General features: G+C 47.7%; 2 protein-coding genes across 3 annotated transcripts in view; one reads left to right on the top strand and one right to left on the bottom strand.

Annotated features, from left to right (window-relative positions):
- Positions 1-843: 843 nt before the first annotated feature.
- Positions 844-12,448, bottom strand: LOC144174993 (uncharacterized). 2 transcript variants are annotated; one of them, XM_077704000.1, is made up of 4 exons: positions 12,319-12,448; positions 8,172-8,599; positions 5,670-5,812; positions 844-3,910 (listed from the first exon to the last, which is right to left on the bottom strand). In XM_077704000.1, the coding sequence occupies exons 2-4, from the start codon at positions 8,570-8,572 to the stop codon at positions 3,855-3,857; spliced, it is 600 nt and encodes a 199-aa protein (XP_077560126.1). In that variant the 5' UTR covers positions 8,573-8,599; positions 12,319-12,448; the 3' UTR covers positions 844-3,854. The 2 variants fall into 2 exon arrangements, with proteins under 2 accessions (XP_077560126.1, XP_077560127.1); XM_077704001.1 differs by lacking the exon at positions 12,319-12,448 and adding an exon at positions 12,062-12,229.
- A 23-nt stretch (positions 12,449-12,471) lies between these two features.
- The window catches only part of LOC144174992 (E3 ubiquitin-protein ligase RNF19A-like), an 89,728-nt gene continuing 77,366 nt past the window's right edge, over positions 12,472-24,833 (top strand). Inside the window, exon 1 of the mRNA XM_077703999.1 lies at positions 12,472-12,626. The gene's annotated coding sequence lies outside the window, so the exon portion shown is untranslated. The remainder of the gene's footprint in view (positions 12,627-24,833) is intronic.

The raw sequence follows: 24,833 nt of genomic DNA on the forward strand, positions 1-24,833 counted from the left end.
TGTGACAGCAAGGTAAACGATTCCATTGCATGAGAAAAAGTTAAAAATGCAATGGCAATTTGACAAAAACTGTTTAAATATTTGAAGGCATAGCCTCGCTGTTCACAATAGGAATGGTAGTAGACGTCTTCAATTGCAGTTACAAAACTGGGAAAAGAAGGTGACAAGACACACCGTGCTGCCGCGCTGTGCAAATTTTATGTGAAATACTTTAACTTCTTGCATAGAGCAAGAATGTATATAGAAGGCGAAATGGCTCATTTGCGGCCTGCTGAGTTCATGACCAGATAATGTCGATATATCAAAGCCAACGCGGACTGCAAAGCTTTGTAGCCATGGCACCAGAGGAGAGGGCTGCGGCACCTGACTGGCAAAATGATAGTGGCCACAATTCATTCAGGGGCTGCGGTGCAGTGCAATGCCGATCGCGGTGGCCGCGCAGTTTCTTCTCCCGCGACTGATGCCGCTAGCTTAGCCTAGGCCAAGCGTTTGTGACATTACCTGGTGGTGGTTTATTTGGAAGGGAGGGAAGAGAAAAGCACGGGATATTTTTTAACTCAACGGGGAGTTCACCCTCATACAACCCACTCCAGGGAAGGGGAGTTGGGGTTTCAAAGGATAGGATGAGAGGGAAGAAAGAGGGGTTGGGGGATGTAACTCTGCATGTAACAACCAGTCTATGTCTGGTTGCACTAGGAAGTGTCGTTTTCACTTCCATCTTATTCTCGCTCCGTAGCTTCTTGCAACAGATCTACGGTGAAAACTGTGCGCGTATTACGTGCAGTCAACCCACTGTGAATTAGCCAGCCCTACAAAAGGGCAACAGAAAAAAACACTGGGTGGTTTCAGCATTGGCAGACTTTTATTCACACTTGGAGGCCAGTGCCAAACTTGGCCAACCGTTTTCTTTTTTTTTTTAATGGAGACTAAGTACAATGGGTGTACATTGTACTAGGAAGTTCACCAACAATCATTTTTAAGAAAGAAGCCCTTGAAAGAGGCTTTGTGTAAGTCTAAGGCAGGTAAGTCTAAGACAAAACTAGGCAAGAGTATGTAAAAAGAAAAAAAGAATATGTCGCTGGCCTGTAGCGAGGAATGCAAGCAGTATGCTTGAGCGTGGTTTACAATACATAATCGCACAGTTTAGGACAAGGAATAAAATCTCCAACAAAACATATCACACCCATAGACAAAACCCTGAACCTAAACTACAAATCTGAGTCAATGCACAATATTTTGCTCAATGGAGGCAGAAGAAAAGAAAAAAAAGGTGCTTGAGTGGGTTTGAAGTTCATTTCTGTAACTGAGCACTGCAATTATCTGACTTTCTCGAAGTCCAGAAATGTCCGCATCCAAATTAGTACTCCATCCGGGTTTCATTTACTATCGATTCTACCAAATGACCTTATTTGGACTTCACCCGTGAGAATATACTTGCGCAGTCATGTTTGAAAAATTGACATGAATTGAGAGGCAGGGCAACGTCAATTGCATTCTCAACATGCAGTGGTTACAGGCACTTTCACGGTTTAGATGAATTTACGGGCTTCTAACTTACATCATTCACACCATCTGTGTATCACACTCGCTGAGTCGCACTCACTCACAACACAGCACATCTGGTCAGCTAAGTGTTTTTCGCCTTTTATATGTAGTTTACTCTTCAGAAGGCAAAGCCACTACAGTGGCTGCTTGCGACGGCTACGTCTTTTTCTTCTTTCACTACAACACACAATACTAAATCGTCGCGCCAAAAAGAAAGGAAAGATTGAATTGCTGAATGCAGGAATGTTTAGTCTGTTGATATCGCACCAATCACTCTGCAAAGTGCAAAAAGACATCCGTGGACACTCCAAAAGAAAATTCATCCAAACGAAAATCCAAGCTACACCCTCACATACTCCACTTCACACTCATCCTTTAAGCATCGTTGCAACAGTGTCCATGTAAGTAATAACAGCATGTCACCATCTACAGTATGCACTTCATTCCCAAAGTCTATAAAAAGACATCTGCCTAATTTTGGTTTCATTGTAAAAGTAACAGAAAAACACACTAAAAAATATGCTGAATGTAATGAGGCAAGCTGGTCTTGACACCTGATGTCCCACTGCAAACTTGAGCGATGGCTTTCACTCGAGTCAGTTTCAGCGAGTGCGCACGTTTTTCCATATCTTCCTAGCTTCCTCCTCTCTCTGTAGCATTTAATACTTACAAGGCCGCACAACCTTCACGTAGAAGTAGGCAGCTCGCATTGCAAGCAGTTCATCAATGTAAGCAGGCTAACATGAATGACAAAAAAAATATATATATAAACCAGTACATAAGACCAGTGCAACTAACAAACTCGAGTGAAAGGTCGCTTTGATAAGTTCGTCAGTTCCTCTGAGTTGACTAGGGAGGGCAACATTCACACCGCAATGGAAACCCTTGAAAAGGTCAAGGGGGTTAAAAAAAATTAAGAATGGGGAAAAGCAGACTCGAACAGACTGCACATTAGTCATTAGTCTTACAGGGTGAGATGCGCTTTTGAACCGTTTGTCCCAGAGTATCATCTATAATTGCTAGAGTGGGAGTCGGGGTACTTATGCAAGAAAGGCAATGGGCAGTTAGAAACTTGCTACAGTGTTTGCTTGAATTAAGAAAACAAAAATAGCAATACAAGGTGACCGATGATTGAGTCAAACAGTAAAAGACAGCCTTTGCTCTTGCTACAAATGAGTTACATCACATATCAATACATCATTCTCAACTCTCCAGACATCTATTAACATGCACGCAGAAAATTTATACAGCAAAGTTTCAGTTGTGAAGACCATTCATGGGTTTTCTGTGCTTGAGAAAAAAATTTACCCCTGTTCTTTCTTTTTTGGTTACAATTTCGAGGAAGCGCTAGTGAAACCTGCTTTGTCTTTTCCCTGCACACCCAAGAGCGGCACCTAATGTATTCCGGAGAAATTCTTTCCTCCCACTCAGGTGGCAACCATAGCTGGGGTCCAAGAAATATGTCTTTTCTCAGGGTTTCTGGTAGCTTTGCACTGCTATGAGAATAGCCAATTATTTAAACCTTAATTTATTTAAAACCTTATTAAACCTTATTATTATAATTATTTAAACCTTATTTAAAACCTTAAAAAAACGTGTAACACAATGTAAAGGTACAAGTTACAAAACCAGGGCAGCCTCATATTTAATATCTGGAAATACTGTAATCAAACTTTTTAAAAAGCCTTTTGTTTTCACAAATGTTTCCTAAATTTTCGTGTTCATCAAAATGTTGCTTTGAACAACCTCTTTCAAATCTAAGTTCATTCTCAAAGCTTAACCGACGTCCATTACTTGCTCCATTTTCCCCAAATTTTAGGGGGATACTACCACCAGTAAGTTGTTTACGATTCAAAGAGCCTTAGTGGCCCCTAAAAAGATTTTGCCGATACGAATTAAATTAAATGATTTTAACGATCCGAGACAATGCATAAAAAAAGAACACGCACATCTCGCTTACTGGCCCACTCCGATAATATCAGCACGCTGCTTCAGATGTGTAGAACAGTGCTTGTGTTGCATAATCACCAGCTCTCAAATCGCGTGCCTTCCTATTTTCATTACCTTGCGGGAGGCTCGAGGTACCGAACTCGCTTTGGTCATGGGGCAGCTGTGCTGGCATCACATAAGAGGCGTTAGCCCGATACAGAGGAAAGAGTTTCTCCAGAAGCTAGTTCGTCACTTTTCACAAACTAGTATCGCAAAAGCAGATGTGTCCTAGATGCACAAACCGCTACATGCCCACAGCCAATCCAACGGAAGCCTTTGGATCCGTGGAAGCCTCGGGACCATACTGGAAGCATTTGGGGTCAGCAGCGCGGCTTACACGGCGCTTGGAACACCCCCGCCCGGACTTGGACCTCCTCTAAAAATGAAGAAAGCAAAAAAAAAGAAGAAGCATGGCAGACATTTGGCTGTTTTGAGAAGAGTGGTGGCTCTACTAAATAAATTTTGTTCTCTGATGCCCTCAGTCTGTCCTTTAAGTTCGTGCAAAAGTAACGTCTGGTCATGCTTCAGTGCCACATAGGAGGACAGTTATTGGAGAGGAGAAAAGAAGCCCTCGCCACCTTGCAGCCTAGTCTCAATGCGAACGAGGAGGAAGATGCCCTCAAGCCTTAGTGAGGTTAGAAAAAAAAAAAAAAAAAGCGGCAAGAAAATGCACAAGCTGGCATCCCAAACGCAATTGAACTGTCATCATTGTTGCTTAGCAAAAACTGAATGTCTTTGTGCTTGCGTTTATGTAACAATCTTTCTGCCACAACCTTCCAGGTGGCAAAACTTTTGACAAAATGCACTGCACACCACCCAACCTGCCACATGTGGACAAACTGCAAGAAACCACCAGCCGTTAGAGTCCCCTCAGCCCCTCAACACATGGTCCACAACATCGTTCATGTTTGCAGTACCCGCAGGCAGCAAATTGCATCGGGCCGCCAGAAACATGCTTTTGGTATTATACGCACGGGCATTAGACTTGCATCTGCACTTAAAAAGAGCGGCACAGCTTGCACTGCTAGTGCAAGGCTGGAGAAGCAGCAGAGCTGGTGGCCCCTCGCCCTTCGTCGGAGACCTGGCTGTTTCACCTCACATTTACTTCCGAACTTGCCGCTGAAAGTTCGCCATGACTGGCAGGCCCGAACTGTTTGTTCTGCAGGCTTTCACATCTCTCCCAAAGTGGACCGCGTTAGCACGCGCTAGAACCCGTGGCCAAATCCAAAGCCAATACCCACGCTATGGACCCAAAAGAAATTCTGTGTGCCCGGAATGTGATGATAGCTCCATTGGGTAGATGCCAGTTTCATAACACAAGGACCCCAGGTTCGATTCCGACCACGGGAAGCGTTTTTTTTTTCTTTCCAATTGGCTGCACATGTTTATTGTTCCCCAACACTGCTAACCCCGTACTCCTCGGGCCTTTGGCGTGGCCCAGTGGTTATGTTGCCAGTTTCGCAGCATAAAGGTCCCAGGTTCGATTCCAGGGATCTCCCTCACTATGTTTTTTTAGTGAGGCTTTGGGGTTTTTTGGTGCAATGGACAGAGAGGTGAGATGTCAAAAGAGTGGGCAGTTTTCACACGGCTGCTCCTTTCCCCTTTGCTCCGTTTTTCCACTGCTTGAACTCTAGACAGCCCATTCTGTGTGTTGTGAGAAGTGGGAGGCACATCATGCATCACCGATTTCACACTAGACAGCTTGCCTTTGAGATTGCTATGTTGACTGAGATGCATGATGACTGCATGATGACTGAGATGCAACAATCCTATTCAGGCTACATGCTGTGACTGGCTACAATAACCACATGCAGCACTTTTCTGTACGAATTGAATTCCTAAATCGGGGGGCACTTTCCCGCGTTTGTCCGTGAATAGCATCGAAAAACGAAGTTCCTAGCCATGACGAATGCTGTGCAGTAAGCAGTAAGGAAAATGATAGAAGGCAAAAGAAAAAAAAATGTACACACGGACATAAAAGACAGTCCTGCCATGTCTGCACATCATTTGTCTTAGTTTTCTTCCCACAAACAAAGGGGTGGCTAGCACAGGCTTGAAGGGGAAAGATGGCGTGTTTCCAGGCTCAGCTGCTTGCAACCAAAACCCAGCCTGCGTCCGCACCCCACCTTCCTTACCTGACAGTTGCAACTCAGGTGGGACCACAATGCCCGCCCACTCGTCGCTACCGTCGCAGCAGTCGCAGATTCCGTCATTGACGCGCATCGACATCACTGACAGAGGGGACCCCAGCTGGGTGCCGTGACGTTGGCAGTAGAACCTGCGCAGACCAAATTTCACTTAAAAACCACAAACAACTCGATCTCGTAAGCAGTTAATAAATTGGGTCGTGTCCTAATTGTAAATACGCTATCGTAAACGTGACCACCGTTTCCTATCCATTTTTTCAATGGAAACATATACGGATTATTGTAATCTGTAGCCCTTATATATTAAAGTAACAGCTTCAGTTTTGCTTTAATAAACATTTTTAGTAGAAAGAAAACGTAAAACAAGCAACACCTACTTAACGCGCCGAGCATTTGGCATGTCAAGTAGGTGTTCTTGAACCGCTCAGTAGGTGTGCTTGAACCCACTTGAACCGCTCAGCCAGCATTCGCATTTCCCGCTCTATGGCCAGAAATGCAAATGCTGGCTGGGTGGTTCAAATGGGGATGACAACAATTGTAACCCCTCAAAATGCTACTAAAAGTCACGTGTACAATTGTACATGCCATGTCGCAAAGGGATAAAGGGGTGTGCCCCAGCTGCAATACTTTGTACAAGAGAGGCCGTTACGTAACAGTGTGACCTACACAAAGGTTCCGCTCGTACACTGCAAAACACTGTACACATGCGTGACAATTTGAAGATAGTTTGGATTCAAGACTACAGGTATGTGGTGGGAGAATGGTCAGGAAGGGCCGGTGCAATGGTTATTTGTATCGTGTGTAAATGGCAGGTTCGAGAAGGACAACCAGAGGAGCCGACACAAACACAACCAACTTTGCTTGTGCACTACTCGCGAGACTGTCCTCATCGTTCTTCTGGCTGCGGTACTAAAGAACCCCCAATCTGCCCTACAGGTCATTTACCCATGCAACATAGACTAGTATCTGCCTCTGGAACTGCCCTGCCACAGCAGACATGGTTGAACAGAAGACAGAGGGAATAGCCAGCACTCCTGAACTCCAAAGACCTCATGAGGTGTAAACTGGTTCCAACCATGTTTTTTTTAAATAAACACTGCCTACTCTCTCCTCTATGAATCCACTCTGTTGCCGTTAATGAGCAACGGTTATCTTGCCTTCACCTTACATGCCCTGCCCACACCCATTTCTTCTTAATTTCCACTAATATGTCCTTAACACGCGTTTGTTCCCTGACCCACTCCGCTCTCTTTTTGTCCCTTAATGTTACACCTATCATCTTCCACTCCATTGCCTGCTGAGTCGTCCTCAATTTAAGTTGAACCCTCCTAGAGAGCCTCCAACTTTCTGCCCCGTAGGGGAGTACCGGTAAGATGCAGCTGTCGTACACTTTCTTTTTCAGGGACAATGTTAGGCTGCCATTCATTATCAGAGAATGCCTGCCAAATGCACTCCACCCTATTCTTGTCCTTCTATTTATCTCTGCCTCATGGTTGGATCTGGGGTCACTACTTGGCCTAAGTAGAGATATGTGCTTACCACTTCCACTGCCTCGCCACCTATCTCAAACCACTGCGCTCTCCCGAGGCTATTGAGCATTACTTTAGTTTTCTGCAGGGGGTGGCAGAAAGTTAGGTGGGCAGACGAGATCAAGAAGTTTGCGGGGATAGATTGGTGGCAGTTAGCACAGAACCGGGATAATTGGAGATCTATGGGAGAGCCCTTTGCCCTGCAGTGAGCGTAGACAGGCTGACGATGATGATGATGCCTCGCTTTGTATGTATGTATGTATGTATGTATGTATGTATGTATGTATGTATGTACACCCTTCGTTAATATTTTATAGGCCAAACTTAAGCCTTCTGAACCCCAAAAAATTTAAAGAGTAAGCTTTACGTTTAAATGTGACAAATTATTTTATGGCAGTAAGAAAAAAAGGTGTTTTCTCCGGCATAAAATGTTTCAACCTCACTCTGGACGTAATCTTGTACATTGAGTTTTTATTGTATTTTGTCTTTTATTACTCCAACATTAGATTTTCAAGCTTTTTCCGGCCTCACTGGCCGATTTTCTGATGTAGGTGAAAAGCAAAACCGCCTGTATGCTTGGGATTTCGGCGCACGTTAAAGATCCCCATGTGGTCAGAATCAATCCGGAGCCCTCCACTACGGCGTGCCTTATCGCCGGTGAAGCGTCGGCACATTAAACCTCCATAATCAAATGAGGCTGGGGCCTCTGTCAGCCTTCTTTAGTACCAGCCTGCCTCTCCGTACTTCTTAGGAAATAAAATCTTTCAGAAAATCTTTGAATATTTTGCGTCGTGTGCACTTTCGGCTTGGCCTAGACAATTTTGACAATTACTGTACACAGTATGTACATATGTATACACACGCACACACACAAATACATACGCACATACCAACACACACAAAAACACATACACGACACACGGACCCAGTGTTTTGGATTGCGGTCCAACCACGTCCTCACCTTCCGTTGGGGCAGGCGTTGGTGCCGGGCTCATCCGAGCCGTCGTCGCAGTCACAGTAGTCGTCGTTCACTTGCTCGTACCCAATCACTTCCAAGCTGTGGAGGCACTTGAAGGTCTTCCCAGGCATGTAGTGCGCGGCGTCGTGCGGCGCCACCCCTCGCACGTGACTAGTGCGCGCGCTGTCACTGTCGTTCGTCCTCGGCGTCGCTTGCTTCCCCCGCACGGACGTCGCGGCCTGGGAGCCCGTGGAAGCGGCCGGAGTGCGTGCCTTGCCCGACATGAGGACGACGTTAACTTCGCTGAGCGACAGGAGCTGCCGCATCATGTAGAGCACGCCAAACAGGAAGAGCGCGGCAAGGACGTTGCGGCGCTTCAGGAGGAAACGGGGAACCCACGTCATGAGGATGGCTCATGTCCCAACCCACACCTGCCGGAAAGGGGGGAAGGGGGAGAAAGATGATTCAGGGTTAATTTGCGATGCAAAGGAATTTGTTCGAACATACGATACAGTGATAGCTGATGGGTATGTCCACGACACAAGCAAATGCATACACCAACTTTGTGTTTTTGTGTGTGTGTGTGTGTATCATCATCGTGTCTTTGCCAATTGCAGAGAAAAGACCTCTCCCATAGATCTCTAATTATCCCGGTTCTGTGCTAACTGTGACCAATTTATCCCCGCAAACTTCTTGATCTCATCAATCACACGCTGTCCCTCAAGATCCTAAGCCGGGCTCCGCAGCAAGAATTTGTCCATTAGCACATGTGCTCCAGCATCCCTGGTGCTGTCGTCATCATCGTCATTATCATTGCAATTGTGAATAGTCTACAAGGATGAAATTTCGAGGGGGCAAATTCCCCTGAGTGCGCCGCTGCATTCAAATTCAGTTGCGTAGTCGTTCCAATGCCATCTGCACAGTTAGCCTTCAGCTGAGATGAGGATTGAAGATTCCTGCACACGCATGCACGCATGTGTGCAGATGCATGCACACACATGTATGCATGCAAGCACAAAGAGCGTAAAAGGATTGATTGATTGATTGTAGGGTTTAACGCGTTGACACAATGCAGGTGATGAGGTGCGCCGTAGTGAAGGGCTCCGCATTAATTTTGACCACCTGGGGATCTTTAACGTGTGCCGGAATCTCGTACACAAGGGGGTTTTTGCTTTTCGCCTCCATCAGAAAAGCAGCTGCCACGGCCAGGAATCAAACCCGCGTCCTCGTGCTCAGCAGAAGTGTAAAAGGAATGCCTGCATGTTTGCTTGTGTATGAATACACAAATTACTCGTCATCATATTTTCAGTTCTTATGAGTTCTTTATAAAAAATCCCCAAACATGAATTTCTCTCTTAGTGAAATACAAGAATGTCTCAAAGCAATAACCCATTGCAGAGCAACTGACTCCCTATAATTCCCTAGGATTGCAACTCATGCGGTTGAATAGTTTCGTGCACGGAAGTGCAAAGGCCAACTACACACATTATTTTTGTTCAAAAATAAGAGGCCTGAAATGATTCCCATTTCCTAAACTGCCATTTTTTTAAATTATTAGCATAGGGTTGGCCCAACTACTCTAAATGGCTCAGAAACAGTCTGCCTTACTTGATGGAGGAAAAGAAGTTCTACACACAGCCATAGGGCAGACAGGTGGTTAACACAGCAATTATTATTAACCCCCCAATCAGCCACAAGCCATTAACCTTCAATCAGCTGCATGCTGATTGGAGTACACTGCGCCAGACTTGGTCTAATGCACATCCAAGTGGCCACGTCTCGGCACCCGATTGGCCAGCAGCCCACTATGGGACCTTCACTGTCTTTGTATACTAGTACAATATGCCTGCACACAATCGCACGTAAAAAAATTCATAGCTCTAGGTCATGTGAAGAAGACAGCATTCATCAAGCAAACTCTCCCCTTTTAATGCAAAAGCATTAGTTGACCCGGCAAGTTGGAAATCCAGCGTCCCTGGCACAACGACACCATACCAAATAGCTGGCAGCTCAAAGAATGAAAGACAGAGTAACTAAGTTTGAAAGAGTTGGGTAAACTTGGGATTTGAACTTCGCACCTCCGGGATGCGAGAATAGCACACATTTTCAAGACCGGCACAGCTTGACGAATCCAGCTGACCAAAAGGTTGACTTGATAAATGCGTCGTAGCCTTTGACTTAAAAACATTTGTGAGAGACATGTGCCGTAAAGTTCCAAGCAAACACCCACCCCCAAAACATGGCCTACCCACCTTTGGGGGCGAAATATTCAATTTACTAAAAGACCCCAAAGATCGGCCACTCCCTAAAATTGATGGCTTTGGCACCGATGAGTGAACAAAGTAAACGCGAATTACGTATTCATGTGTTGATGTGGTCACTTATTTGTCCTTTCCGCACATGGGCCAAAGGTTCACCCATCTGGTATTTTTTCTTGATATCTCCGCGGTTTTGGTTGGCGGTGCGGCCACTTTTTTTTTAGTTTTTCTCACCTGACCCAAAACATCGCCCATCCCATATTTCTCACTTGATATCTCTGTACTTTGGGTGGGCGCTCTTTCGGAACTTCACGGTAGTACTGAGGCTTACGTCAGTAAATATTGCATCATAATTAGAGAAGTAGCAGTGGCAAAATATGTTCTCGCTAAATGTCAACTTTTCTTAGCGGTGTGAATGTGGGTGTGTGCTGGGTCACGGTAACTGAAAGAAGAAAGTGACAGAAAAGCTAAAGACAATAATAATGAGGGGGAAAGTTCTGAATTTGGCCGGTCATACTTTTGCAATCACTATACCACAAGGAGTGCTTGGGTGCCTCCTCGTAATTTTTGTTTTCACCAGCTAAATCGCTAAGAATGTCAGAAATGCTCGAAAAGTTCAATTTGAACACTTCGATGTTTCTGTTCGACTGTGTAAGAGTGCTATGGATTGACTTAAACTGCCCAGAGACCTCCAAACAACTGCTGAAATCTTCTACACACTGGCATTTTTAGCCCCCATCACTGCTGTGGCTTAGAACCGAATCTGTGACAGTGTGCTCTGTAGCGTGGCTCATTACACACCGAGGAAAGCATAACGGAAACAGTATTGCAATTAACGGTTAGTCGCTGGTCTTTTATACGAAGGGAACATGCCAGTATGGTGGTTTGGTGTTCATCGGAACTTTACAATTGCCCTCCCTAATTCGCACCTGCTAATTCACATGGATGATGTGCTCAGTCGGTTCATCTGGATTTTATCAAGAACGTCAACTTTCAGCCCCGCTTTACCTGTCAAATTTCCTGCTGCAGAAAGGCCGAGGGAAAGCCAATAATAAGTCACTGTCGCGTATACGCCAATTTTCATAGGTACCAATGTATGGTACCTTCAATGCGCTTTTTTCGTGAGAGAAAAACTCTTACATGTGGCGTTGGGAAGTCGGGCAACGGTACCAAAAAATTGACGTGAAGGAACGTCTACAAATTTTTAACAGCCACGTATATACGTTTAAATACCGTTTAACGATAACAAAGATACATGATAACGCGAAACGCGATTGCTGGATAAGGTTTGCGATTACGGGGAAGGCACTGTTTAGGTCGTGTTTACAACCGCTTCTTGTCAACACCGGGAATCGTGTAGACACCTTGACAACGCCGTGAAGACAATGCCGTCAAGACACCTTCGAAGCGTCCAGGACAGTGCCTTTGCGAGGCAGAAGACCATTTGGTGAGCACCTAAAGGTATTCGAGTGGAACATAGAACGACGCATTAATGACGCGTGCGTCGTAACAGAAACGGGGGCAGTGTCAAGCCCCGAATCGACGCGCGTCGCCGGGCGGAGGAAAGTCGGGCCCGCATAACGTAAGACCGGTCAACGGCGCAATCAGAGCCTCCCGTCGTTGGAAATTACGTACGCGGAGCTCTTTCCGTCGTGACCCAGGTAAAAGTCGGCCCAAAAATAGCGCTGTTACGCGGTTACCGCACACGCCTTGTGAAGAAAGCGGTGCGCTACAAACAAGGAACGCGCACGAGCCCACGCAAAGACGCTATTTTGGGGTCCGCAGCCCTTTGCACTGCCCGCGTTTTTTTTTCTCTCCTAGCACGCGGAAATTGCGCGCACGGCCTCACGAGGAAGTGTGACCGGAATCGACGGGCGAAAAAGAAGTCTCACCGGCTTGTAGACGACGAGGAAGGTTCCATTTTGGGCCCGCAACCGACCGCAGCGCCACCCAACACGAGCGGCTTCCGCCGTGTCGTCACGACTTCCGGCGACGACTTCCGGAGTTGCGTAACTTCCTGCATCGCCGCAGCGGCGGCCTGATTTTCCAAGATGGTGCCTGGTCTTGTGTGAGCGAACGCCGTGTGCGACGATCAGTGCAAAATTCTCGCCGTTTGTGACGCGAAGGATGACTCGTGGTGACGCCTCAAATTCTCCAGTGTTCTGCGTCAGTGTTGGCCGTCGCTGTTCATCTAGATTCGGTGAGTGGAATCCCCCAATCGGCCACGGATTGTGCATTTTGTTTCCACCTTTATGTGAACCCGAGCTTCGTCGGTAGCTGAGGTGCCAGCCGTCCGTCGCCTCCCACTTTTCTTTCGACTCGGCGATGTGTTTTTCGCGTACTCGGTGTCGGCAAATCGGAGTGTTTTCGTTGCCTAGTGTACGCGTTCTTTGAAGTAATGGGCTGTGGGACGGATCTCATGGTTACGGGGAAAAAAGAAAAAAAAAAAAATCGCCGTTCTCGCACCTGGCGCATCTCTGGCCCGCTCGCAGCGGTCCCTCGCAGCGGTTACGCAAAGCCTCCGAACGAGTTTACACAAATTGTAGCCCTAAGTTTAGGTTTAAGCCGCGCGAATTGTATAGAAAAAAAAAAAAAGTGGGTACGCTTGTGACCTTTCGTTCTTCTTCAAAACGCCAGCCTGAACCACACCGTCGCGAACCTGCGTCGCGCGCGAGGCATACGTAAAATCCGTCGGCCACGGTTCGAAATCCCTCTTCTCCGCGTCTCCCCGTGGTTCTCGAGCTTGGTCCGTCACTTGTGGAGCTAGAAAGATTTTTTTTTTTTTTTTTTGTCGTTCCCTGGGCGTTCGTGCGTGTGCGCGCAAGATGCGATTGCGTGCATTTCGCACATCGCGGCCTTCGAACGCGCTCTACATCCCCGGTCCTTCGTGCGCGCTGTTGAGACACCGCCGCCGTGTCCGACTTTGTCGCGTTGCGCAAGTTGGAAACGGCAACAACAAAACGCGAAATACAGGCCACGGCCCCTCCCCCCTACTTCAGATGTGTGCAGTAGCTACGCGCAGGCGTCGCTGGCACCGTGATCGCGCGAGGTGGGTGATTCACGCAGGGGCGTCGGTTTGCTCTCCCGATCATTGCGCGGCCGTGTCATCATGCCGGTGCGCCGATAAATTAGCAAGAGCGGGCGGGCCTCCGCCGACGTGCGCAGTTAACGTGTAGCGGGCCGGTGCGGACCGCAGATCCCCGTGTTTGCGTTCCTTGACAGGCGAAGGGTCGTCAGAGCGATCGGTTTGTATGACTACACAGCCTCATTCCTTCACGATTCCCTTTGCTTTGGGGCTTCGAGCGGTTGCAGGGAACGCTGCCAGCCAGTCGAAAACGCCCGTGTCGAGATTTCGGCGCACGTTGAAGAGCCCCAGGTGGTCGAAATCAATCCGGAGCCCTCGACTACGGCGCGCCTCATAGCTCTCCAAAATTTTGCATGATTTGCAGCCGAGAAGCGCTTGAAGCGCTCAGTACGGGTGCTGATTGGTATACGGTGCATATAGCCCTTCGAAGCTGCACTGGTTGGGTTTGTGCGGTGTGTTGTACGGACGTCATCGCCGGGCACCTCTCACGTGCCAACTACGACGAAGCGGCATAAATATTCTTTCTGGGCACGTTTTGTTTGGCTTCAGCGTGTCTGCATGCCGTAGATTTCGCCCGTATATTCCTCCTGCCTCGGGGGGGAAGAGCTTTTCTTGCTTCAAGGTCCTCGTCGTCGGCAAGAGGCAGAACAGAAAAACAAACGCGACAAATATTCCTCCTTGTCGTCGTCGTATCCCACCACGGCGGACGGTCGCATATCGTTTAATCTCCTCCTCGCCGTCCAAGGCAGTACGAGTCCACGTGCCGTCGCGAAAAGACGCGCTGTTTTAATTAAACCATCCGTCGGCGCTGACCGTGCTGAAGTTTTAAAGACGACAGTCTTGGGGCTACTTAAACCAAAATAAATTTTTGATCTGTCTGCGCGCCCCTCGATTCGACCGCCCGGACACAAGCTACAACAATTTGAAACGAAACCTTGCATAACTACTAAATCTGGTACCATACTTTATGCTTGTCAACATTTTTGAGCGAAACGAAAGCAGTAGGCATATTTGAGGCGAAACATCAATACATAACTGGTACTGCTGTGTTCTGACAATTGAAATCAGATGTGTTTTACATTTGATAGAAGAAATAAATAAATGCAAAAAAGGGCTCGCGCCAGAGCTCTGTATTCCAAGTACTGTTAGAATGAGACGAACCGAAAGGTTAGTGAGAGAGTTAATTAAGTGTCAGGGGCCGCATAGAACTAACGTCTTTCAACGACATTTGCACCGAAGTTAGCCGATACAGGGCCATTTCTTTTTCTTTTCTTTTTTTGCTAAAATTTCGAAGCGTAGAATAGGTGCCCGCATAGAAACGTGTTCTGTCTGGTGAGCCACGGCCGCTCGATGGATGGAAACTAGTTTCCATCGAGCGGCCGTGGGTGAGCGATGCGTACGCGTGTCACGCGGAAGACGGTTTCCGTCGGCGGTATGGTCCGTTTCTGAGGCTTCTTATCTGGGGACACATGCTTGCAAGCGGAGCAGCTGTGTGTGTGGGTGGGTACGCCCGATAAGCGCCTCCCGCTTTGGCGGCGTTTTTGTTTTTGGCGCCGACTGCACGTGCCTGTCGCGTGACTGCAAAAACTGTTTGCCGTGTCGTAAAACGGGTTTTGAGGCTGTTGCTTAGAGGGGCCATGAAAGCGAAACGCAAGATTGGTTTATTAAAAAGGCTGTTTTGTGCCGATAACGGTGATACCAATTGTGGCGCAAACTCCAAAGAAATATTCGAGGACTCAAAGAAGACACGAAGCAGTGGCGACCCCCCAGCTACTTTCTGGCAATTTCTGTATGACGTCACACAATCTTGTTTGTGCGATTAATGGCTGCCGACTCACAACCAAGAAACACGACTGGGCGTAAAGTGTGGCATCTAGTTCCGTTTGTTCACTTGAATGCTAACGTGCAGGTTGGCTGATAAAAATGGTTGTAGTGCTGGGCCCTATTACCTCGCTCCTGCCCATATTACGTCACTGTAGCGCGAAATTTCAGAGCCTTATAAATGAGAGTGTGGCGCTTCTTGTTAGGAAGGGCTTGTCGTTATTTCATACAAGGCGAGTTCGAGGTTTCCTTTTCGAAAGGGCGCGAGAGCAGGAGATACGCTCTCTCCGGTGTTATCTGTAACGAAATGCTATTTTAAAGATTCAAGACCTGCAAAAGGCACTGCACATGCACGGCCGCTCCATCTCCCCCTTTAGTAAAAAGGGGAGATCGAGCGGCCGTGGCACACGGCAGTAGTGAAGGGCTTAAAAGCAACTGGGAAGAAACCGGAAGTAGGCTGTATGCATGTGAAGCTGCGTTTGTATGGACGGCTATAATTATGGGGCTATGTATGTATACATGAAAGTCACCTCAGAGAAATCGGGCGAATAAGTCATGTGGGATAAGATACGCCTAAACCGATGAAATTCTCTTGCGTATGCAAGTAACGGTAGATGTAAGTAAAAAAACAACGGTCTAACTAGGTGCGCTGTTTTGGGGCCGGCGTTTTTTAACAGCAACATGTGCGGCACCTTGAAAGTGCACTTAGGTGAGCCCGACGAGAAAGATAAGCGCCAAAATTGCGTATGCATCCCCAGAAATTTGACTCAAAAGCCGGACCACCATTGAGGAACCAAGCGAGACCATTTCAGAAAGATATTTTTGCGTGTAGCGAACGTTAATTTGACGTTGTATGCGAACACAGTGAGATCACTTTTGCAGAACGCTCAATCATTCTTCCGTAATTTGACGTCAAAACGTAACTGCTTCCACGTTTCCGGAGCCATGGTTGAACCATCTCCGTAATCGAGTAATTGATTGTAGGGTTTAACGCGCCGACGCAGCGCAGGCGATGAGGCGCGCCGTAGTGCGGGGCTCCGGATTAATTTCGACCACCTGGAGATCTTTAACGTGCGCCGAAATCTCGTACACACGGGCGTTTTTGCTTTTCGCCTCCATCAGAAAAGCGGCCGCCGCGGCCGGGAATCGAACCCGCGACCTCGTGCTCAGCTGCGCAACGCCCTAGCCATTGAGCCACCGCGGCGGGTCCATCTCCGTAATCCTGAAACTGTGCAGGAAGCAAGCTGCCAAGTTGAGAAAGAGCTGCGCGAAAATACAAACACTCGACAACTGCAGCGAATCAGCGCCGACTACTTGGTGAGCCAGGGAGCAGCACCTGGATAAGTTGTGCATCGCGGATAGATAAATAATTTCCCAAATTTAAGAGTAAGAGGTCAATCGAATTCAGCAAACAATGCGCGACGAGGTTGAGGTGTATGCGGGCGAACTATACAGTTATAAATATGCTATAAGAGTGTTGAGAACGAGAGAGAAAAAAATAACTGTATTCGGGTACAAGTTAGCATTGGCAGTAGCTCCGCCGAAGCGACGGCGCGCGCTCGTTTTGAAAAGAGATTGCGCTTAATGCGCAAAATCGTCAGCTTTTTCTCACGTAGTTTGTTTGTCGTCGCTGCAGTCATTTAAACACGGACTGCGCCCGAACAAAAATCACGGAAACGACTCGTGTCGCGTTCAAAATCTCATTAGCTCACCTTCGCAACGCGCGGAGGAACTTCCGGCTGCGGTGGTGAGGCGCAGGACAACTTCCGTTGTCGTTATAAGTTGTACCAGAGTCCTTCAATGAGGGACTCTGGTTGTACACAAGTACGCATGCGCGAGGTCCGATGTGGTTGTCCTTTCGGGTATGGGACAGTTGTATACTCCGTTGTGTGGGCAACCAACCATTGGCTGCATGAGGATGATGGCTGAAATGATGGTAAAATGATGGTGGTTCAAATTACCTGATGGCCGCAATTAGCGGACCAGCAAAATTACCTTTGCTAGCTTGTCTACACATGTGCTGACGAAAAGTGCCCGCGAGAACGTCTACTGGTTCGTTCGTGGTTATACGCTTAAATCATGTTTTCGCTGTTAGAAGACTGTTGATCTTTCGTGTGACAGTTAGGCTTTTATTTATTTTATATTATAGCCCTTTAGCTTTATGTCATCAGATGACAACTGTCACACGACATATTATATCACACACACGCCCCATTATACCGCCTTTGTGCCGGTATAATGGGGCCCAACGGGAGAAAGGGTACTTTTATTGTTGCCACTTTCCCACATTTTGCTCAAAAGATTTGTGCCCCACGCAAGTTTCCTCCGCTTTTTAACACACTTTGGTTCGCACAGTTGGCTGGATCAGAGAGTGGTGAAATCATCTGTTGGGCAGATCACGCTCCACACACCGGGAAAAAGAAAGTTTAGTTTAGTATTGATAGTTTAGGATTTACAGGACTGATGACCATATTTGCACGATTCTAACGCGCTGGTAAGTTCACGTAGGATAATTCGAAAAAAAAGATACTTCTCGCTGATTCTACCGCGCAGATTTAGAATTTGATTTTGGGGTATGTTCATGTCTATGGCCGCGGTGCTGCTGGCCGCCAAGCCGATTTCGGCTTCGAGCCCCTTTTTTTAAAGCGCGCACAAACTTGAAGGCTAATTTTAGCAAGAAAGGGTGCGCGCTAAATTGTGCAAATACATAGCCACTGCGTATTTTCTAACGTTTTGCTTTCTACGTGCGCCATTGAAAAATGCAGAAAAAACATGAATTTTTGTTTACATTGAAGTTTTAACCTTTTGCAATGTTTTCTGGAAATAAGATACGAATCTTTGTAGACATTGAAGTTCTAACCTTTCGCAATGTCTGCAGAAAATCGGAACAAAATAAAGAAATCGTGTTCATTTTGGGCTGTGTTACCTCGAAGGCGGGCGTGGAAACCCGTGGCCTTAACGTTAAAAAAACGTCGTGCAGCAGGATGGCAGGCGTGCACTGAAAAAGAGGTGTGTTGCGAAATGATTTGGTGCAACAGAGCTTGTTGAACGGGCACTTTAAATGGGAAGCCCTATCAAACAAACAAACAAACAAAAAAAAAAACCCCGAAGGTTGTTGTGTGAAACAAAGTTGGCAAAGTGAACTCTACGTCGCTACGTTTGGGTTGCGCAATCTTGCTGTTTTTCAATACTTCCGTACGAAAAAGAAAAAAAGAAAAGCTCGGTAAGAATCTCAGAAATGCGGGGGTTGAAATCCGCTCAGTCGAGCACGAATTCAGGGCCCTGGAAACTAGTGGAGCAAAACAGGATGATAAAAAAAAGGGGGAATAAATGCTGCATTTTGTACTTCTAACCGTAGGGTTCCACTAAACATACTTCGGCTGCTCAGCTGTCGCACTTCACAAAAAAGCACCATTAGACAGGAAACAATTTTCGTTATTGCGCTTTTTTTTCCCTCTATCGTTCCGTCGTTCGTTGTGTGATTTTTCGCGTGGATCGCGCGTGACAGCCAAAGGGCCTTGCACAGGCGCCTGTCATCTTCATTCGATACTTTCTCACTTAGCTCTGTCTCGCTCTCCCCCCTGTTCGCCTCAAGCCCCCTAATTCCGAGCCAAGTTCTGGCTGCACAGCTAGTACCGACTCAGACGGCTGAACGTTTCGCAAACGCCTTAAGCCACCGATTCCCAGTGCGAACCTTGCTCAACAAATTAGCCGCGGCGCGACGGAGTTCCTGTTGTGAGGGTTCGGAAACTCGGAACATCTTAAACTTTCCGAAGTTTTTTTTTTTTTTTCTATACATGGTATTCACTGAAAAGTTCAGCTGTCGATTTCTTCGCTCGGCAACACTGGAAACGGCCACGGGCAAGGCCGAAGCGCCACGGACATGGCGCGGCTTGTGCCACTGCGCCCGCTCGCCGAAGAAAGAAAAAAATAACACCGGCGTGCGTCGTCTGCTCCGTCTAAACCCGATTCTCAACGGTAGTGTCAACAGATTGGTTATGAATCGCATTCACATTGGAGTCGAGGCATTACTTTGCGTTCGGTGGGGTATAGAGTTTGGAACGTCCAACACACATCATGTGCTCAGCACGGACAAGTACCGCCGTCCCGCGGAGCCCGACGCAACCAAAGACGGCGTGCTCACATGGTTGCCTGCATGCGTGCCTCGGCAGTGAATACAACCTATAAGCTAGGCACAACTTGCGGGAAGAGATAACAGCACCGATAAATGTCACTGTAAGGAGGGTGGGGGGAGGTCCATGAGAGATTATGTTGGGTAACTTGTGGGCGCCTGTCGTGTACCGGGTGCGCGAGGTATTTAACAGAACGTCGGGGTCAGGCGCAACAGAATATCTCCAGCAAAATCAGACCAAACTTTCACCAAACTTTGCGAAGTACTTCTGTTATGGTTTAATTCTTTAACTACTCAATGAATCCGCCATCGGCAGCAATAGTAATTCGATTCGGCTTCGCAAACGGCTGCATGCACGGATCTGGTGCTCCTTAGAGATGTTGGCCATTGAGTTAGAAATGGCGGCCATCAGCCGGTATTTTGTGTTATGTGGTCCATTGTTGACCTCTCTCTCAACGACGCCCCAGACATGGTAGCAAATACGATTTAAATCTGGAGAGCTAGGAGGCCACAAGTTGGAAGTTACGAGGTCGCAGACGTTGTTAGATAGCACTATTGGGTGACGCAGGCGGTGTGGGCAGGAGCCGACTCTTGCTGAAAGATATATGATCTTTCTTTCGAAAAACTCTCTATCCATAGCTTTACAACGGTATTAGCACATCCACGTAACTAGCAGCATTAACGCGGAGTCCTGCAATAAAGTTTACCAGCATGCCGTCATCCTCATTGCGGACAACAGATAACACCACCGCCGGAGAAATTAAGGGGTTCTGACGATGTCTGACCGCTGACTGTGCATTTTCTTTTTCGCTACACATGCCGCGTCGCCGCCACAACCCACCACTTCCGTCCGCACTTTGTAAACGAGACTTCGCTCCTTTCAGAAAGGTAGCAATTTCCAACTCGCTGTGGTGCGCGGCCAGGGCGATGAGGTCTGCATGGCGTTTTATTTGCTGGTTCAACTTGTACACTTCCATCTCTGAACAAACTGCGCGGTATGAAGCAAAATGGGTTGACGAATAAGAAGCCATACGCCTAAATATATATATATCCTGTTGGTGTCTATGGGGATAACTAATGGCGTCCTCAAATACCTCGCGCACCCGGTATATGGAGGTATAAAGTAGCATACGCGGGTTGTGTTAGCCGGTGTTTTTACAGCTAAGCTGTCAGTGGCTAGGATTCAGCAGATTACCTCTGGCAACACAGCGATGTAGACAACAATCGCACGCGAGTGTAGCGCCACGTTGCGGCGCCCACTCAAATCCCCTGGATTGTAAAACGATGCGCTACACCTTCAGCGTACGGAAAAAAATCATAAGAAACTGGTGATTCATCTTTCATAGGAATCGGTTAGTGTCACTAGATAAGGTTACAGAGTACCGGCACTCTTTTCTCTACCGGCACTCTTTTCTCCTATTGTTCCGTGCCGCCGCCCTGATAATTGGTCAGTTCGCATCTCGTGACACTCGTTTACATTGCGACGGTTCATGGGCACTGCCATTTTGTTGCTGATGCGTTTTCTGTCGGTCAACTGTGGTAGCCTCAGCTTGTCCTCCCCGCTCTGCGGCTGCGCGCGACTGGCGTCGTTGCGAACGTGAATAAAAGATACGCGCTTCGAAGCGTTTCAGCTGAAGAAGTGTGCACGAAGATGCCGTAATGCTGCGTCTTAGGCAGTGTTGCTTAAAAATGAACTCGTCAAAGTGAGCGGTGAGGCCGCAGAAGCGGCAATCTGGAAACACTGATAAACACCAAAATGGCTGCCGTTCCTCACTTGCGTGCCTCAGTGACGGTACTCTGTAGCTTATCTAGTGACACTAGAATCGGTAAAACACGAAAGTGATATGTGCAGCGAAATCTGCAGCTGAGCATGATTTGCGGGTCGGCGGCTGTCTTGTGGGTGGGCTTGGTGAGCGACGTCCTGCTGGCGGGTCGCTTCGGCAAAGGTGCACTGGCGTCATTTCCGTGACGGATATGACGTCAGTGAAATCTTGGGGTATCGTGGCATAAAACATTTTCGTGTTAAAATATAAAACCCGAAAACTAACAACACTAAGTATAACGTACTCATTAGTACTAAAGGTTCTAAGGTGTTGCGCTGCTGAGCACGAGGTCGCGGGTTCGATTCCCGGCCGCGGCGGCCGCTTTTCTGATGGAGGCGAAAAGCAAAAACGCCCGTGTGTACGAGATTTCGGCGCACGATAAAGATCCCCAGGTGGTCAAAATTAATCCGGAGCCCTCCACTACGGCGCGCCTCATCGCCTTCGTTGCGTCGGCGCGTTAAACCCTACAATCAATCAAGTACGAAAGGTTGCTTCCCCGCAAGAAGACCCTTTGTGCAGGGGTGCACCCTTTACAGGCCGCTTGCTTCGTTCTACTGGCGTCACTTCCGTGACGGATATGACGTCAGGGTAATCTTCGTGTATCCGGGAATAAAACACTTTCGCGTTAAAAATAAGACCAGGTATTAGGGCCTTCATATCTCTTCATATAAGACGGCTTATATTTCCCATGGAAGACGCTTTCCCATCATTGCATCTGTGTCCAGAGGTGAATCCGACTTTAAGGGGATCGGTGTAAACTTGGTTTTCGTAAGCTGGCTTCTCCACATTTCGTGCTGCGCAGATGAGCATGGTCGTCTACGGGGCAAGTATGATTACAGAAAGTGGCTCCAACTCTCGTGTTATCGAAAGTAGTTCGTAACAAATTATGTGACAGTTAGATGTGACCATTAGCCGCTTAGACGATTACGCCATTACGCCGAATTTCATTTCATTTACTTATCATATTTATTGAACTCAGTGACGTAAACGGGGCAGGATTACAGTCTGCTGTCAATACATGGTTATCTGCGGAGGGAGTGTGGTTAGAGAAAAGCTAGCGCTGTGACTGTTGTTTTACCGGAGCTATTCGGGAACAAATTATGGGTGCGTTCCCATTTTCCCTTCAGGCGGCTTCGTTGCCGTCTTCGCGCACAGTCCGCCATGGTCCCGTTCCAATTCGAACGAGGCAGTCAACGAAGGCTGCTCCGAGGAGACAGCATCGGTCAGCAACGATGCAGGCTACCTTCCTGACCAAACTATCAAGTGACGCCAGCGCCACCTTTTTGCCTATTAATGTTGGTTATAAATTAACTTGATTGGTTGTAGGGCTTAACGCGCCGACGCAACGAAGGCGACGGTGAGGCGCGCCGAAGTGGAGGGCTACGGATTAATTTTGACCATTTGGGGATCTTTAACGTGCGCCGAAATCTCGCACACACGGGCGTTTTTGCTTTTCGCCTCCATCAGAAAAGCGGCCGCCGCGGCCGGGAATTGAACCCGCGAGCTCGTGCTCAGCAGCGCAACGCCTTAGCCACTGAGCCACCGTGGCGGGTTATAAATTAACTTTTCCTGTATAGCAATATTTAGTGTAGTATACTAGTAATGAAGATGTTTTTGTTTAATTCTTAGATCGCGTAATTTTTTTATAATAACGGTAATATTATTACGAGACCTGCGGCTTACGTCTCTCAACATGTCTGCTACGTGGTTGTCGTCTGCGTTGGTGTTGCGTTCGTGACCGTTGCGCCGTTCCAATCCTTATTCCTTTAGGCGTCTTATTAGACTGCTTGGGTAAGCTGTCTATCGCGCTGTCCGCGAAATGGAACGCAGCCTATATGACAATTAGCCGCCCACGCGACTCTAAAATTATGCACCACAGCTTCGCTGGTCATCCGTACTCACAAAAGGGTACTGATTTTTTCCCCCCCTTCTTCGCTGCCCGAGTTTTCGTATGATGTATGCGGGTATTGTCCCATGCTGTCATCATCTGCCAACTCTTCCGCTTTCCCTCCACACACACACACATAACGACACGGAGTCAAACTCCGGAAGTCAAGGCACTTGTTGAGAAACCTTGGCGCCGGGCTTTGTTGTGCCAGGATATCCCGACCCCTGCTGCAGGGCGTCGATGCCTTGCTTGCACTGGCGTTGCATGTTCCGGCAAAAACGCCGAGGTCACTGTCACGTTCGTCGGGTCTCTTATCCGCCTCGCGAATGCAGGATGTGCGCCGCACTGCCGCAGCCTTCGCCCTGTACGCGTACCATACCGGAATCGGGCGAGGCGGCAACGCCCGGATGTCGAGGCCGTATCTGTAGGCATACGCGATGCGGTTGGTGCGGTGGCGGGGGAGTTGGAAGCATTCCGGTGGGCGTGTGCGTGATGACGTGTGCCGTGCCTTATCACGCCGATGTCATCAGTCGCCGCAGCTTGCGAAGGTATACAGTAGACCAGAAGGCTTAAATTTTCATGTTTAAAGGAGCCATGAAGACAAAATACAAGTTGGGTTTATTAGAAAGGCTGCTTAGTCCCGATAACAATGATACCAATATCATCGCAGTCTTCGAGCAAATAACGGAGATATGAAAGAAAACGTGTGAAGCAGTCGCGACCCCCTAGCCAATTTCCCGCAACTTTTCTATGACGTCACGGAACCTTGTTTGTGCGATTGGCGGTCGCCTAACTGGCCTGTCGCGACGACACATGACTGGACGTCTGTAATGGGGCCTCTAGTTCCAGTTGACCGCATCACTTGAATGCTAACGTGCAGTTAACGCACTGAAAATTATATTTTATTGCCGGCCCGTATGACGTCATTCTTGCTCATAACACGTCACTGTGGCGCAAAATTTGAAAGTTTTTAAATACTTGCTTTTTTTCGTTAAAAAACATCTTTTGTGGCTGTAATGGAGCTGAGTGAGATACTGAATCCTCGTTCTTTCAAATTAAACGAAGTTGTATTTTCTCTTCATGGCTCCTTTAAAGCTTTCTTGGTGGGACCGATGGCGTCCTGCTAAAAAAACTAGTACCCGCCGCGGTGGCTCAATGGCTAAGGCGTTGTGCTGCTGAGCGCGAGGACGCGGGTTCGATTCCCGGCCGCGGAGGCCGCTTTTCTGGTGGTGGCGAATGGCAAAAAACGCCCGTGTGTACGAGATCTCGGCGCACTTTAAAGATCCGCCGGTGGTCAAAAATAATCTGGAGCCCCTCCACTACGGCGCGCCTCATCGCCTGCGTTGCGTCGGCGCGTTAACCTATACAATCAAGCAAAAAAAAAAAAAAAACTGGTGCATTTCCCCATAGACCAGTTGGTCGACCGAAAAGCTCTATCAATATGACCTCTGGACACACGTCGCGTGCGTGAAACCGGGCTTCGTTTGTGTCAAAGCGGAATTACCTGAAAATCGCGTAAGAGGAAAGGGATCTAGATAAGACATGCATGCATCGGTCATAAAGGAGGGGTACAGTACCGCTATCTCATAAAGCACGTATCGGCGTACATTTAGATCGTTCGTATATAGATGCGTTTACTCAGTGCGCGACAAATCGTC

The sequence above is a fragment of the Haemaphysalis longicornis genome, unplaced genomic scaffold, assembly GCF_048455015.1.
Source record: "Haemaphysalis longicornis isolate Haplotype H1 unplaced genomic scaffold, Haemaphysalis longicornis Haplotype H1 scaffold_3, whole genome shotgun sequence".
Taxonomy (NCBI): domain Eukaryota; kingdom Metazoa; phylum Arthropoda; class Arachnida; order Ixodida; family Ixodidae; genus Haemaphysalis; species Haemaphysalis longicornis.